We start from the raw sequence: 15,472 nt of genomic DNA, 5'->3' as shown, positions 1-15,472 counted from the left end.
CAAGTCCGTGAGCGCGCGGCCCCTCAGACCGGAAATAGCGGCATAGCGCTAATATCACGGCATCACGAGCCATGCGTACATGGCAATACCGGCATGTAGTAGACCCAAAGAACCCTTACCGGCAAGGCGCTAATACCGGCATCGCGAACCACACGTTAAAAGAGCACAGCAGAGTTCCCACCTGCCACAGGTGGACAAAATCAGCACAGGTGGAGGCAATGGAGACTGGCAGCACAAAAGAGCACACCACACCCCTCCCCACACCCATTTCCACACCAAGATGGATGCAATACTAGCAGCATTACATGGGCTAGAGGACATGATTGCTGTGCAGCAGCTACAACAACAGGCAGCACAGAGGAGACGCAGGAGGAGGAGGAGGAGGGCAAGACAGGCGCAGCAAGCACCACCAGTGCACCTAGTGATACCACAGAGGCAGCCACCAATTCCCAGGATCAGAGCCAGTCCAGTCAACCTAACCCCTGAGCAGATACACACCCTGTACCGTCTGGACTGGGATACCATCACCACCATAGTAGACATGATATACAACGACATTGTGAGTCTCATTGACATCCGTACTGCCATCCCCCCTCTACTGAAGGTAGTAACAGTGCTCCACTTCTTGGCCACAGGCACCTACCAGCATACGGTAGGTCAGATGCATGGCATATCACAACCAGTATTCTCACGCACACTGAACCAGGTGCTCGATGCCCTCCTGCAGCACACAAGTCAACACATATACATGCCACGGACTGCCCAGGAGATCTCCAACACCAAAGTTGGCTTCCATTCACTGGCAGGCATCCCAAGTTGCATCGGGGCCATCGACTGTACCCATGTAGAACTGGTGGTCCCACATGCCAATGAGGTAGTGTACCGTAACAGAAAGCAATACCACTCCATCAACGTCCAAATGGTATGTGACTCCAATAAGATCATCACACATTGCTGTGCCCGATATCCCGGTTCAACCCATGATGCAATGGTCCTGCGGAACTCGACAATACCACGATACATGGAGCGACATGCTGGACAACGTTCGTGGCTACTTGGTGAGTAGCAGGCCGACCACATGTCAGTGTGATGTGGATTGTGAGTGGGGGGGGAGATGCATACTCCAACTGGCCGTGAATGGGGGGGGGGGAGATGCATACTCCAACTGGCCGTGAATGGGGGGGGGGAGATGCATACTCCAACTGGGCGTGAACTTGTGTCATGAGAAGAATGGACATACATATTTGCATCACTGTACAGTGAGGCAGCCCACAATGGACCAGAGACAAAACCACATGCCGGAAGTGAGTGCCACGGCAAACATATCAATCCATTACGCCAAACAGGCCATTCCAAACAACATGCACACCGCACAACACACCATTCCCCCATTACACAAATCAGCAACATGCATATCAAAATCACAACTGAAATGTACGCTGAACAACATCAGAAATGGTCCGCGCACATGAGTGCATACAAATGGATCCCCTGTAGCCATTGTGGTGAGGCACACCCGTACCCCACCACAGAATTGCCATCAAACAGCATGGGGACATCAACTAAGGAATGGCAGTGTACTAGCAGTGTGGCACTAACGTTGCCAGGGCCAGGAAACACAAATCACTTAAACTCTGGCGGGACATGGCAATCCCTGCTGTATGCATGCATGGTGCATGTCCACTTGCAAGGACCACCTCACCTTCCCACATTGCAGTTACCCTGATTGCCATGCGTGCTTGGATCAGTGGATGTCGTTGAATATGCAATGTTTGGTTGTGTGATATGTGCACGCTCCACATTATGTAGACACTTACACATACCCATTGTTGCACCCATGCAGGTGATGCAGGTTATCCCCTGAAGAGGTGGCTCCTTACCCCTGTGCGGAACCCACAGAACAGGCACGAAGAGGACTACAATCATGCACACACCCGTACCCGCGTGGTGATCGAGCAGACATTCGGCCTATTGAAGGAACGCTTCCGGTGCCTCAGCAGGTCGGGCGGGGCACTCCTGTACGGGCATGAGAAGGTGGCCAAGATCACCATGGCATGTGTCATGCTTCACAATATGTGTATCAGACGGAATGTGCCAATGCCCCCTGACATAGAACTGCGACCACCGTCTGAGGATGATGACGGGGATGAGGATGGAGGAGAGGGGGCTGCAGGTCATGCAGGTGGCGATGCCCATGAGTGACGTGCTGTGCGGCAGCACCTGATAGACCATTGTTTCTGATGCACATGGATTAGGAGGGTGCAATTGGTGTTCAGCTCAGGGCACGGGGTGTATGGAGGACATAATCACAGTGCACCCTTCAACAATAAAACACACATACACAATTATCAATGTCCAGTCATGTGATTATCCATGCCATTACGTCTGTATTGAGCATTATGACATTCAAACGTGCATGTACCCTCCACCCCAACAACCCTCACCCCCCTCCCCCCACAACTCCCCCAAACACCCTCACCCCCCTCCCCCCACAACTCCACCGTACACCCTCACCCCCCTCCCCCCACAACTCCACCGAACATGGTGTGCACATCAGTGCTGCATTAGTTCCCAAGTGTCAACAGGGACAGGCTGGCCCTACTTCCCTCCTCCACTACCACCATTGGGGGGTTGTGAGTCTGACCGCCGCAAGGACCGGCTGGACCTGCGCAGGATGGTTGTCTGGTCGGAGCTAGTAGACGAGGGCGTGGCTGGTTGATCTGCTCCCTGTGAGTGACGCATGCTCTCCATCGCCTCAGCAATGCGCGTTAGGACCTGCCTCACAGCGGCCATTTCGTCACATAGGCGCGTCGTGTTGCTGTCCATGGCAGCTTTCATGTCCCTTGACAACACCCGGATCTCCTCCCTGGTCGAGGCAGCCTCGCTCACTTGCCGGGCAACCAGGGCATTGAGCTCCTCCTGGCGCTGGCGTATCAGGCTCATGGTGTCGTCTGCGGCCCTGCCCCTGTTACTCCTCGGCGCAGCTTGCTGCATGTGGCCGACATCAGGTGAGCTCGCCACGGGACTGAATGACCCATCCATTGCATCTCCGGCATGCACCTCATGGATGTTGCCATTGGATGTGTTGCATGGGCTGTGGAGTGGGGACAGCTGGGGGCTGGGTGTACGCTGCCCTTCCGGTGTCGGACATGGGTCGTCCACATCACTCATAGGTGCCGTGGCTGCTGCTTCCCCAACGGAGCTATTGGCTGCGGACGGCGTGCCTTCTGGCACTGGCTCCTGAGTGGTGGGGGTGGGTGGTGGGGGTGCTGCCACAGTGTCGGATGGCATTTCGACCCTTGGTGTGGTCGTTGCGTGGGTGGCTTTTGAACGCTGGGCCACTCCAGATATCCCAGTGCCCCTCGATGTACTGGGCCTGGTGCCTGCATCCTTTCCCTTGGCCTGCTTTTTGGGTGGTGGGGCCTGCGTTGCAGCGTCCAGCTCCTCACTGTCAGATTGTGACCCTGTGGGGGAGCAAGACAGGGATAACATCAGTGATGGGTCAACGTGCATCATGCATATGTTGTTGTTGCTGCAGTTCTTTGGATTTGGACATCTACTTTGGGCCTGCAGGTTGTTGGCCAGATGGGTGGGTCATCCGGACATGTGTCAGGGTAACACGTGTGTGAGGTGCTGCATGCATGTGGTTGTGTGGGGATGTGCAGGGCATATATGCAGGGTTGTGTACATGTGTGTGTGATGACCCCATCCATTAGCTGATTCCCAATTGACATTTAGGGGAGGGACTCATGCTTGGCATTGCTGTGTCTTGCGTGGTCACTCACCTCCGTCTGACGTTGTTGCCACACCACACTCCATTCGGCCCACTCCCTCGATGGATTCTATGCCAATGGTGCTGGCACATGTCTCCTCCCACTCCTGCATCTTCATCGGGGATCCACCTCCGCCTCCTGTGCCCATGGCCAGATTCCTGTTGGCCGATAAAATGCTGCGTACACGGAGGCGCAGATCATCCCACCGCTTGCGCACGTCCTTTACGGTGCGGGGGGTGGAGCCCACCGCACTGACTTTCTGCGCCACCTCAGCCCAGATTTCCTTTTTTCTCAGGAGTGCCGGGCGCCGCATGTCGCTAGCGAACACTACGTCTGCATTTGCAGCCAGGGTGTCTGCCAGCATTTTCAATTCCTCGTTTGAGAAGCGTTCTTTGCGCTGGCGCGCATCGGCTTTCTTTAGGGCCTTGGGCATTGTTTGTTCTTCTGGGATGTGGTTTTGCCAGTCGTGGTGTTGCTGCAGGTCCTGAGTGCAGGGGATGGCAATGGATTGTGTTTTTAAAGATGGCCGCCGGGCTCTTTCCCGTTCCGGTGCGATGACGCTATTTCCGGTTCCGGTGTTTTACGGTGACCGCTAATAGCAGTGACCGCTAATAGCAGTGACCGCTAACAGCGGTGGCCGCTAATAGCGTGCAGCATGAGGGCGGAGGTGCTATCAGCACTTTGGTCGGAGCCGGTAAGGTGCTTTTCCGCCATGGCGGTGGGGTCATTTACCGTCATGGCCCTATGCGCGTGTCCGCTAACTCGTAATGTAACGCTATTAGCGGTCTCCTACGATGGCGGACACGCTAATGGCGCCATGACGGTAAATCACATTTTTTAGCGCCTACCGTGTAATGAGGCCCAAAGACTATTACAGGACTATTATGGGAAGCATTTTGTTGTAAGTCAAAAACTCATTTAGATAAAGACCAGCATTGGTAATCCACAACCAGTAGAGTTTTTAGATTGTGAAAAAGCTGTTTTAAACTCCCTTTCTATGTGTGTATGCGTACGCCTGAAGAATGGGATAAGTGTGACTCAAGGGCAGGCTGGTGAACAAGTTGCAGTGAGAAATGCCCCTCAGGGCCCAGTGGTAATAAATAAAAAAAAGTGGAAATGAGAAATTATAACAATTGTAAAAAACTCTCTAACAATCCCCATCATTATTTGTTGCACAATATACCTCACCAAAATGGCTCTTTAGATCACCCATATTAGGTTCAGCATCTACTAGGTCACTTTATTTAGTTCCGCACTCATTGGTACATCTATATGACAATAAACGCTCTGAAGTGAAAAATAGCACATACTCGCCTTGGATTTACCATGAAAGCCCAAGTTAACAATCTTGTTAACGGTACTTCGTACAGTTTGAAATTGCTAGCCCAGCTCTGTCCCTTTTTGAATGCTTCACATTGCGCCACCATCTCACGTGCCATCATAGGGGCAAAACTGGATTATTGTTCCAGTCTATTGCTGGGCATTGCCAAGGGTCAACTCACCCGCCTGCACGTTAGCCAGAAAAATGCTGTTCACATTGTGGAGGGACGGTGCAGATCAGACCAGGTGTCTGCGGCCAGGAAAGCTCTACACTGGCTCCCTGTTAGTAGCAGGATCTCTTTTTGTGTGTATAGCATTAAGCACAAAATGTATCTCGTGGCTACTAGCCGAAGAGCCTTAAGATCAAATAATGCCTGCCTCTTGGAAATGCCTAGGGCCAGACTCTCCGGCGTGGTCCAGGGATCCTTCCCACATGCAGCTCCCAAAATCTGGAATGGGTTGCCGCCGGACCTGAGAACATGTGCCAGTGTAGCTATTTGTAAGGAGGGCTGAAAACTATCTTGTTCTTTTAAACTCCTGTGCCGCCTAACGCCTTCATTTGATTCATCTATTTGTGTTGCCTATTCTGTCTGTCCTGTCCAAATGCCTCCAGCCCCAGGGCTTTTGTTTTGCGCTATATAAATAGCATAAATAAATAAATATATTAGCATGTCTTTCTGGAGGCCACCGGAGGGTTATGAGTAATAATACCATTTTAAATTATTTATAGAATAAAAACAGTTGTGCAATGTCAGTGATACAACATTTGAATCAACATTTAGTTTGCAGAGCCCGATTGACCGTTTTAGAGGTCTAAAAAATACAAGCAGTTTTAGCTGCACTATATGATAGCAATCTATGGGGCACGGAAAGGATAGACTCTCTAATAAAAGTCGAAAGTAGGTTTGTGGAACGGCTCTGTAGCTTGCCTTCGAGCACACCTAATGAATACTTGCTTTTGATTAATATCTGTAAACCTGTTATTTTTTGGCTCCGTCTACACACATCGGAAAAACTAAACCACTATAAAGGGATGTTGTGGGATGTGATATTTACCTCGGAAGGCAAATCGTAGACCTGTCATCGACATATACTCACTCTACTAAATAGGATATATTGTGCCCATCTGCCGGATAAAAATATTGTAATTACAGACGTAACATACAGGTATATTTAAAACAGGCTGGATACCTTGTATATGGAAATGTATATGGAAATGTTATTTATTTATTTATATTATTTGTAAAACACTGGAACAAAGCCCTTCGGCATGGGAGCGCGGGACTGGACAAGCAAACAAGAATACACAGAAAGATATGAGCAGTTAGATGAGAGCAACAGGGGTCAATCATTCAAATAGAATAGTCTTCAGCGTACGTGTGAAGGCTGGCAGGGCAGGACAAGATCTCAAATCAGGCGGAAGTGCATTCCAGAGGCGAGGGGCTGCCATAGGGAAGCAGCCTACCGATACCATAGTCAGATTGCCTATCGGGGTCAGATGGAGGCCCGAATTGTTGGCTCGTACTGTATGTCTGACAGGAAGCTATCCAAGCATAGAAGGTAAACTGGGCTTTCACCAAAAAGACAGGAGTGAGCAATGCACAGTGTACGGAAGATTATGCGCTTTCTAATTAGAAGCCAGTGCAGGGATTTTCTTGCTACAGATACATGGTCTGATTTGTGCATGCCACAAACTACTCTGACAGCATTGTTCTGCACAACCTGGAGATGATTCAATTCCCCCTGACCAACCCCCTGTAGGAGGCTAGAACCATAGCCTAAACTCGAGCCATAGTGGCGCAACTACCAGCATCTAGGAAGGGGCTGATTTGTGCCAGGAGCTTAATATAATAGGAGGAGCAGGAAACCAGATGACTAACATGAGATTTCATGCTCAGCTCCTGGTCCAAAACAACTCCAATGGTCTTGACATTTGTAAGAGTTTTGAGAGAACATTTGGCTACTTTGAAAGTTTAGAATGCCGGGTCAAGTTTGCAGAGTTTTTGGGCAGTAGCTACAATCATGATTAGCGTCTTTCAGCTGTTAAGTGTCAGTCCATTAAGCCGCATTCACCTATGTATAAGATTATAAGTGGAGTTGATTGTCAGTGAGTCAGCCACATGATTGCCAGTGAGGGGGATAAGACACTGGGTGTCATCAGCATAGTTTGCATAAATCACATAACTGGAGTCCAACAGGTCAAAGACCTATAAACATATTAAAGGTGTGGGGGATAAACATGAGCCCTGAGGGATCCCCACAGGTCAAAACAAAACCCTCCGTAGCAGCATTGTTGCAAGAGACTCTTGCTGTTCACTCTCACAAAAAGGATAAAACCCATCTAGCCGCTTCAGGAGAAAAGGCGGCAGAATCTTGGAGCCTGGTGACTAACATGGAATGGTCCACTAGATCGAAAGCCGCAGTCAGGTCCAGAAGCATCAAGATTGCTGTTTAACCTTTATCAAGATGTTGCAAGATATTGGTTTTCAGATCCAACAACGTGGATTCCATGCTGTGATGGCTTCTGAAACCTGACTGTTTTAGGCTTAGAACATTAAGTTACATTTAATGTTAGAATCAGAAAATAATGCAAAGGTTCCCTAATTACATTGTGTATAAAACTGATTTAGCCCCAGAACTCTATCTAAAAAAAAATGTCCCCGTTTTTAGTACTGTGCATGAAATTCCAGAAAAATAGTCTTTTGGTGGAACAGTGTTCATACAAATGGCTCTAACTATTCTAAATGTTGTCCTTTTTGCCACAGTCTGATTGAATCGGTACCCCAATTTTTGTTGAACTTCCCAAAGTATTTAGTTTTATGTAGAACATGGTTGTCTCCGGTGTTTATAGAATATCAATATGGTTCATTGCATTATGCTTGCTTTATGTAAATGAACCTGCCGCACTGAAGTTGTCTTTGGGGTGTCGAGTTATAGCGCAAAGGCTTGGCGAAGAAGGTCGAAACTAATTCACATCCTACTTGTTTCTGCATTAGCAATTAGGCAAACATTTCTGTAATTAACCTACATTCACAATTTTAATGCTTTTATGAATTGTTTTTATTGATTAAATATTGTATTTATTACAATAATATGTATGTGCTTTTATGGGCAAAGTTTTCGAAATAAAGTATCATATGATGATGATGATGATGATGGTTTAGAAATCATAGATAGGCTTGATTTGAAATGGGTAGTGACAGTAGGGGTTCCATTTGGAATTCTTTATTGAACATACCAGTTTCCTATCCAATGGAAATAGAATAGAATTCTATAGGATCAGGCCTCATGTGAATGATAACCTTCATGCAATGCAAGAACATGTTAGTGAATGCAAAACTAAGATGAGCTTTAAGTGATTATATGCTCATGTGAGGCAAATGTATGAGACACACTCTAATCACATGCATGCAGAGTGTGAAGCAATTATAACTGAATTAGATATGGCCATAGCATTTGGGTTAAGTCATTAAATAATTCTAAAGAACAAATTGTGGAAAGCAGACTGACTTATAAATGTGGAGCTTTCAAAAAAATGTGTGAAAATGCAGGAATGTATGAGGTTAAATCATCAACCCAGCTTCTTTCCCCCTTATCTACGGAGATTCCTGTTACAACACTACAGAGAGCTATTTATGAGATATATAAATCTTGATTCAATATTGGAAGCACATTGTGAATCACACAAAGAGCACAATGTATGTAGATGTTGTCCCACTGATGATAAGGAGGAAACCCTCAAGCACTGCATGATCGATTGCAAAGCAACCCCAGCAATGACAATTAGTTGATTTTATAAATGTGCACATAGCATTGAAAATATACATATATATTGACCATCTGGTTCTGGCTTAGATCTCTAGAGGGTAATCAAGGTCGGCTCACTTTTACAGGCATGAAGCTGATTAGGAATAGAGACACATTATTAAATGAGGAGCTTAACAATTATTGGATTTCATATAGATTTGTATTATATTTCAAAATTGTAAACAAAGTTGTACAATGGGCTATTATTAATTATTGTGTGTGTGTTTGTGTGTATAATGTATTTCTTCTAGAAAATTGATATCTGTTAGGAACGTGTAAGGTTTATTTACAACCACAAGCGCAATAAATAAATAAAAAAATAACTATATTCCAGAATAAGCCTTGTTTTATGATGAACAAAAAAAACATCGTGCGTGGAGAGTTTATTTGCAAGACATGTTAACGATTCTTTCTTTCTTTCAGACAACTTTTATTTACTTCATGATCAACATGTTGTGGATAGTGGCAACTTTCTTCCTGCAGCTGATTGGCAACTCGGTGCAAATTATGCTGCCCAAGATCTATACCAATGGCAGCATTTCCAGCACGGAACACCTGTTTGTGGAACCTATTGGGCTGATGTTCCTGCTCTCCTTTGCCACCTTGTTGATCATACAGTTCATAGCGCTTCTTTATCACAGGTGAGCTTCTTACTGCTTGGCTGAACCTGCAATTGTTTAACAGCTGCTGTGAAGCCAAACTAGAGACAACCCCTTTAAAATGCAGTATTCATTTCCGTGGAGGACCTAGTCTGATATGTATGTCATATGGACCCTGGCATTTACTGAATGAATAGCAGTGGCCAAAACAAGCATTGGCAATGCCAACAGTTTTGGCTTTTGTGTAGTTATGGGAAAGATATTTGCTGCTTATTGCAGTAATGGTACTAACTGTCTGTTAATGGTAGCAACTTGAATATTGGGAACGTATCTGGGAATACGATAGCAGGTGCCTGGCAAATGCCTATCGGATGCCTATACCCAAGTTGGAACTGTTCGCTTTGTTAATACTTGTTTTTAACAGGACTTCAGTGAGGACATTCATACTGCTTATAAATCAAGTGGCTAAAGGGAGACCTGGTTAAGACATTTTTATTACACCAGTAGCGTATTTACAGCACCAATTAAATAATTAGCACTCAAAAGACTGCTTTGAGAAAGCCATGGCATAAGGCTTGATAAAGTTAGCTCAAAGAGATCCCAGTAGGGTGTGTTTTGGGTGGGGTGAGACTGGAATTGGGTTGGAATGGCCATAGGTATTAGCATGGCCATAGTTAGTCAATTGGGGGTAAATTACCAAACAACGCCTGCAAGCAGTGTGCATCTCCTCATATGCCATATCTCCCTAGCTGCACCCGAATGCATTTTTTTCGATTTATAGGTGGTGTTGAAGCACCACCTTATAGCTAAAACTGAAAACGAAATCCACTGGCATGACCTCATGCCTGTCAGTTATGGAATTCTCTGCATTCGCTCCATGAAAGACCCATACGTGGGCTTGCCCCCAGCACCTGCACACTTCTCCTTCATGCACCCTAGCAATTCTCATCTGTCCTGCTAACCTTATTCCTACGTTATGAAGAGAGACCAATAGCAAGCAGTGCTGCCCACGCTCCCTCCACTGCTCCTTTGCCCTGCTCCTGGAGCATGAGCAGGGAAATCCTTCCGCATCTTAGCTTTGCTTTCTCCTCCCACTCATTTGTGGCGGGCAGTCACATGAGCACAGAAGCTCTCCTTTCTTCTCCCGCCCCTTTTCAGCTCTTTGGGGGCAGGATATTGCACAGTGTTTGTCCCATTCTCACTTACACATCAGAATTGCCAGCAGACAACACCACTTGATTGATAGCAGGGAACCGCAAGGAGAACAGCAGTTGTGGCTCTCCACCTAACCGGCCCTTAAGCGGGAGGGAGTGGTACACAACCAGTAGCTCACATTGCTCGTGCTGGAGCTGCCAGCCCATCTCCTCGAACCTGGAGGCTGCACAGGCCCAGCAGCTCTAGCTGCCTATTCCGCAACGTCACAGCAACCTGCATGGCAGGGACATATCAAGTGTCTCTCGCTGCTTTTGCTCCCCCATGAGCATCACTCCTGGACCTATTATCAGGTAATAATGTCCCCATACGTAATGTCGCCCGGAAACGCCATTGGCAACATTATATATGGTGACATTATGTATGGGGACGGGTTGCAAGGATGTCCCCTGCTCCCCTTGTAAACAAAAAAAAAATGTGGGGGTTGCGGGGCTGTCCCCCGCATTTTCAATGGAATAATGTTTCCGCAAAAAAACTGCAACTTTTTGGTCAGCAGACATTTTTGCGGGGACATTATTACATGGAACCCTGGATCCTGGACAACGAACACTATGCAAAGTAGATCACTGTCCTTTCACTGAACCACCATGGCGGCCATCTTGTCACTGCCATAGACATAGTAAGCACACATTTAAAACGGGTGCAACTTCTCTTGCATGATTTATTGCCATTCTAATATTTGTGCTAATGTTTGGGAGACGCCATACATGTATAAACCTTTTCACTATAATTTCTGTACTTAAACATAGTAACATAAAAAAAAACATGCATAAACATGTTTTATGTTCTTATATTGTGTTTGGGCTGATATTTACGAACCGCACTGCCTTACCCCAGCTGTGATTAAATATAATGTACACATATATATATCAGCAAAGCCAGGGTGCCTTCAAAAGGCTTAAATAAAAACCTTCATCATGAAACGGGAAACCAGAATTAGGCATTTGAACCGTCACACACTGTCTACAGGGCAGTGCTAGTTTATACATAACTTTAAAAAAAAAAAAAACAAGATAGACAGCGGCCAATGATTCAAACATTTTCATACGTGGTTCGCACTTTATTAGGGATTATAATGCAGTATAGTCTGCCTCCTTGTGGTTGGAACATTGGGGCATGCTAAGCAAAGACCAGCAAAGGCATGGTGTGTTTAAAAGGCTTGGGGGAAAAAAACTTTTCAGCTGAAATGTGAAAGCGGAGTCAGCCAAGTCACACACAGTAGCCATCAGTCCAAGTTCACCTCTCGTTCAGCACCCGATGAGCAATGCTTTGTAGTCATGCAAATTAGCTCAAATGTCAATCCTTTGCTCCAGCAAAATATCTTTGTCTACTGAGCAGTGCTATTTTAGGCATAGCACTTTTTCAACCCAAGACAGACAGCTCTCAAGGATTGCTGTGCTGTTTGTGACTTGGAAAGGATGAAAGGTTGAGTCAGCCCTGTCGCAGTTCAAACTTTGACCTATAAGACTCACAGAAATCACCACAGATCACAACAGTGAACTACTCAGATCAGGTGCAAATCAGAGAGGAGAAGAATAGTCACGAAGCAGAACCATAATGATGAAAACAAGTTGGAACCCCATAGTAGATATCCAGCATCCAAACACATGCATCAATCAGGGGGTCGGATTAACATAAAAGCATGATAGCGCAATAATACGTCATCCCATTAAGAAAGACGAAAGCTTCTGTGTCTGAAGCAGCTTTGCTGTTGTACACAATGTACATAATACAGGTCCTTGAGTACAGCACAGGCCCTAAGTCATGTTATCCATATTTCGATTATATAAGAAAATATAAGAGCCGAAAGGCTTTTATATGTCAACTTTCTTGTCAAGTTTTGTAACAACCTGTAATAATGGCCCCTATATTTACAGCACTTAGAAGCAAGAGAGCGCCGGCATATTGTCCAATATTCAATGTAATTGCATTTTAAACGTGTCAGAGAGAAGGGGATCAACGAAGGACTCACAAGCCATGCTTGTGAAAAATAAAAACAAGTTGTATTCTGCTGTACAGGCCAAAGTAGGAGCAAAAGCTGTATACATCTCCGTCAACACAGTGAGGGCAGGAAATGCATAGTGCAGAGAGAGTTCAAACAGCTCTGTGCAAGTCCGTGGTAGGGTAAAACAAAAGAGGAGATGGCGCGAAGGTTTACATCTTAACCTCTGACATCGCTCTGGACAACCAGACCGTAATTCTTCTCCTGCCAAGCCATGACAGAATGGGGAAAACCATATGCAAATCAGGCTTGGTCCCACCCCAAACGGGACAGCCCAGCCTGAACTGCTAGGTCATGTCCCTTCCAAATGAGACCACCGGCAACCCCAGGCATGTTTCAGTCTCATTTGGCGTCATCAGCAGGGCTCAGCTTGGGTCCCTAGGCCCAGCTGGCAGGCTTTCCCCTTTCTGTAATGGTTTGCCAGGCGAAGAACAATGGTCTTGAGAGTTGCCGTGAACGTTAAGATTAATTCTACATATGTATGGAACATTCTTATATATGTATGGAACTTATTCTTTGATACACACTTGAACTTCATTAAAACATAGATTTTTAATCACACTAGAAGACCTTTACCCCACAATTAGGATTCCACTACGAAGCAATATTTATTTGCTAATAGCTAGCATTAAATAACTATATTTACATTAGTGCATTGGTATGCTCCTCACTAGGAGCCCCCGTCCCTCTTTTATTAATATATTAATTTGATTGACGTTCTATCTGCTCTAACAAACTGCCTATCTCCCTCCCTTATGGTAAACTAGCAACGTTTGAAACATTGGAAGTGGGTGCATTGTATATGCAGTGGGGGTGCCCATATCGCTTCTGTTAGTAAGCTGTCCTAGTCCTCAGGCATAACTGTAAAAGACATGTGACAAGAAGCTTCTAGAAGTCATCAGGCATGCACAAAAATCACCGACTTATGTGATAGCATTAGAATTAGAGAAATCCTTGTCTACAGACAATGAATTAATATAAGTTTATGAGGTAATTCGAATGAGTAACCTTCAAAATAGACATAGAAGAAGTACTCTAATAGGAACTCGGTAGGAGCCTTTTGCCACAGAATGAAAAAGAAAAGAAGAGCAGAATATAAGGTACTCTACAAAATGCAAAATGAGCACACAAGGTAAATGGTTCATGGGGGTTGCCTCTTTCATTATTTCTAAAAAGGAAAAATAAAAAATAAAGAGAAACTTGACTTTAGGCAATATCTGATAGGAACAATGTTTTAGCCACATTATCAAAAAATGTCTGGTCTCAAATGTGGCAACTCATGTATCCTACAAAACAACGTTGATGTGACTTTTTCATTTGTTTACAGCAGTTATTTCAATTTTAATTGTATATTTATAATGGAAATTGTAATATAGAAGAGTCTTTGCTTTTAGAAATTCTTACAATGAAATAACCTAAAAAATAATTAAATCAGAAAGCTTGTGATTAATGATGATTGTAAAACCATGTTTTTCTTTGTTCAGAGTTTACACCCTAATCCATTTTGTGGCTTTTCGTGGGACAGCAGGACAGAGAAATGGTTCGGTAAGAAGGCCTAGCTATGAAAGGTGTTTCTTTAAACCTTGTCGTGCAAAATAATTAATTAACCAGAACATACCTTTTGTTGATGCTGCCTGCACTGTGAACTGCGAATGTTACACTCATTTTTTCTCTCACAGACACTTCAGCCACTGATAATCTGGAGCTAGAAATAAAGGTTTCAAAGGAATTACGTTTTGCATAAAAATACAAATGTTTTCCAGCACTTACCTTATTTTTTGTGGCCAACGATATGATACTTTTTTTGTTTTTCACCCCAATACAAATTTGTACCACTAAGCAAAAGTTAAATATCTACAAAACATGTTGTAAAGTGTTGCTAATCTCTAAAGTCAACATCAATGATAAAAGCAGGACCCTAGAATAGATTTTTATGTTAACTGATTGTGCTGTCAATGAACAAACAACATGCTAAATACCCACTAAGATTAAAGACTTCACAGAGTGTCACATCCATGGTGGCCATCTTTAATTTCCACTTGAGCAGGAAAAAGGAGATCAGCCTCCTCATTCTTGAAAGAGAAGGCTGAGAGAATGCAGCCTCACTTGTAGGCCCCTGGGTCTTTAGCCTTCTCCCTCATACACTATACCAGGAGACTGCAACCTTTGGGTCTCGAGATGATTTGGACAACAGCTCACAACAGACCGAGCCATCAAAATCAATGGTGAGGGATCAAGGGAGTGGTACACCAAAACATATGAAAAGCCGCAGGTAGCAGACCGCTGGACTAGATTATGATGCAATACTGAAGTGAAGAGAAATGGGACACAAAAGATTGAGTAGCCGTGAAGAAATGTTTGGTGACTAATTTCCAAGCTTGAGGTAGGGTCTATTTTCCAAGCAACCATCTTGAAAGTGGACATGTACATTTCTCAGTCTGGCTGCTTTGTAGATTTCAAGAACAAAAAGATAGTCCGTAAGTGCTGTTGTTTCGGTAACCAAGCTGCTTAAACTATGCTGGACCACACAGGAATAATGAATGCACATTCCACCCAAACTCTCAGCGTCTAACAGATGACCGACTACACACAGCAGAACTGCGTGGACTTTCTGATCAATTTCACTGCCTGTTACATTTGGAAGTCACACACAGAGAATCCACGTGAAATAACTACTCGATGGAATAATGATGTATGTGAAAAAACATGCTGAATATTTGGAACCTCACAAAATTAGTAACTACTCAGATCAGGTGCAA

At 45.0% G+C, this 15,472-nt stretch overlaps 1 protein-coding gene across 1 annotated transcript in view; it reads left to right on the top strand.

The window, feature by feature from the left end:
• LOC138467575 (chitin synthase chs-2-like) overlaps positions 1-15,472 on the top strand; it is a 299,897-nt gene that overhangs the window by 271,232 nt on the left and 13,193 nt on the right. The window contains exons 17-18 of the mRNA XM_069607708.1: positions 9,324-9,541; positions 14,198-14,258. Of these exons, the coding sequence (XP_069463809.1) occupies positions 9,324-9,541; positions 14,198-14,258 (279 nt within the window). The remainder of the gene's footprint in view (positions 1-9,323; positions 9,542-14,197; positions 14,259-15,472) is intronic.

The sequence above is a fragment of the Ambystoma mexicanum genome, chromosome 4q (assembly GCF_040938575.1).
Source record: "Ambystoma mexicanum isolate Mex_15411 chromosome 4q, UKY_AmexF1_1, whole genome shotgun sequence".
In the NCBI taxonomy this organism is placed as follows: domain Eukaryota; kingdom Metazoa; phylum Chordata; class Amphibia; order Caudata; family Ambystomatidae; genus Ambystoma; species Ambystoma mexicanum.
Note: the sequence above shows the minus strand (reverse complement) of the source record. Positions and strands in the feature narration are given on the sequence as shown.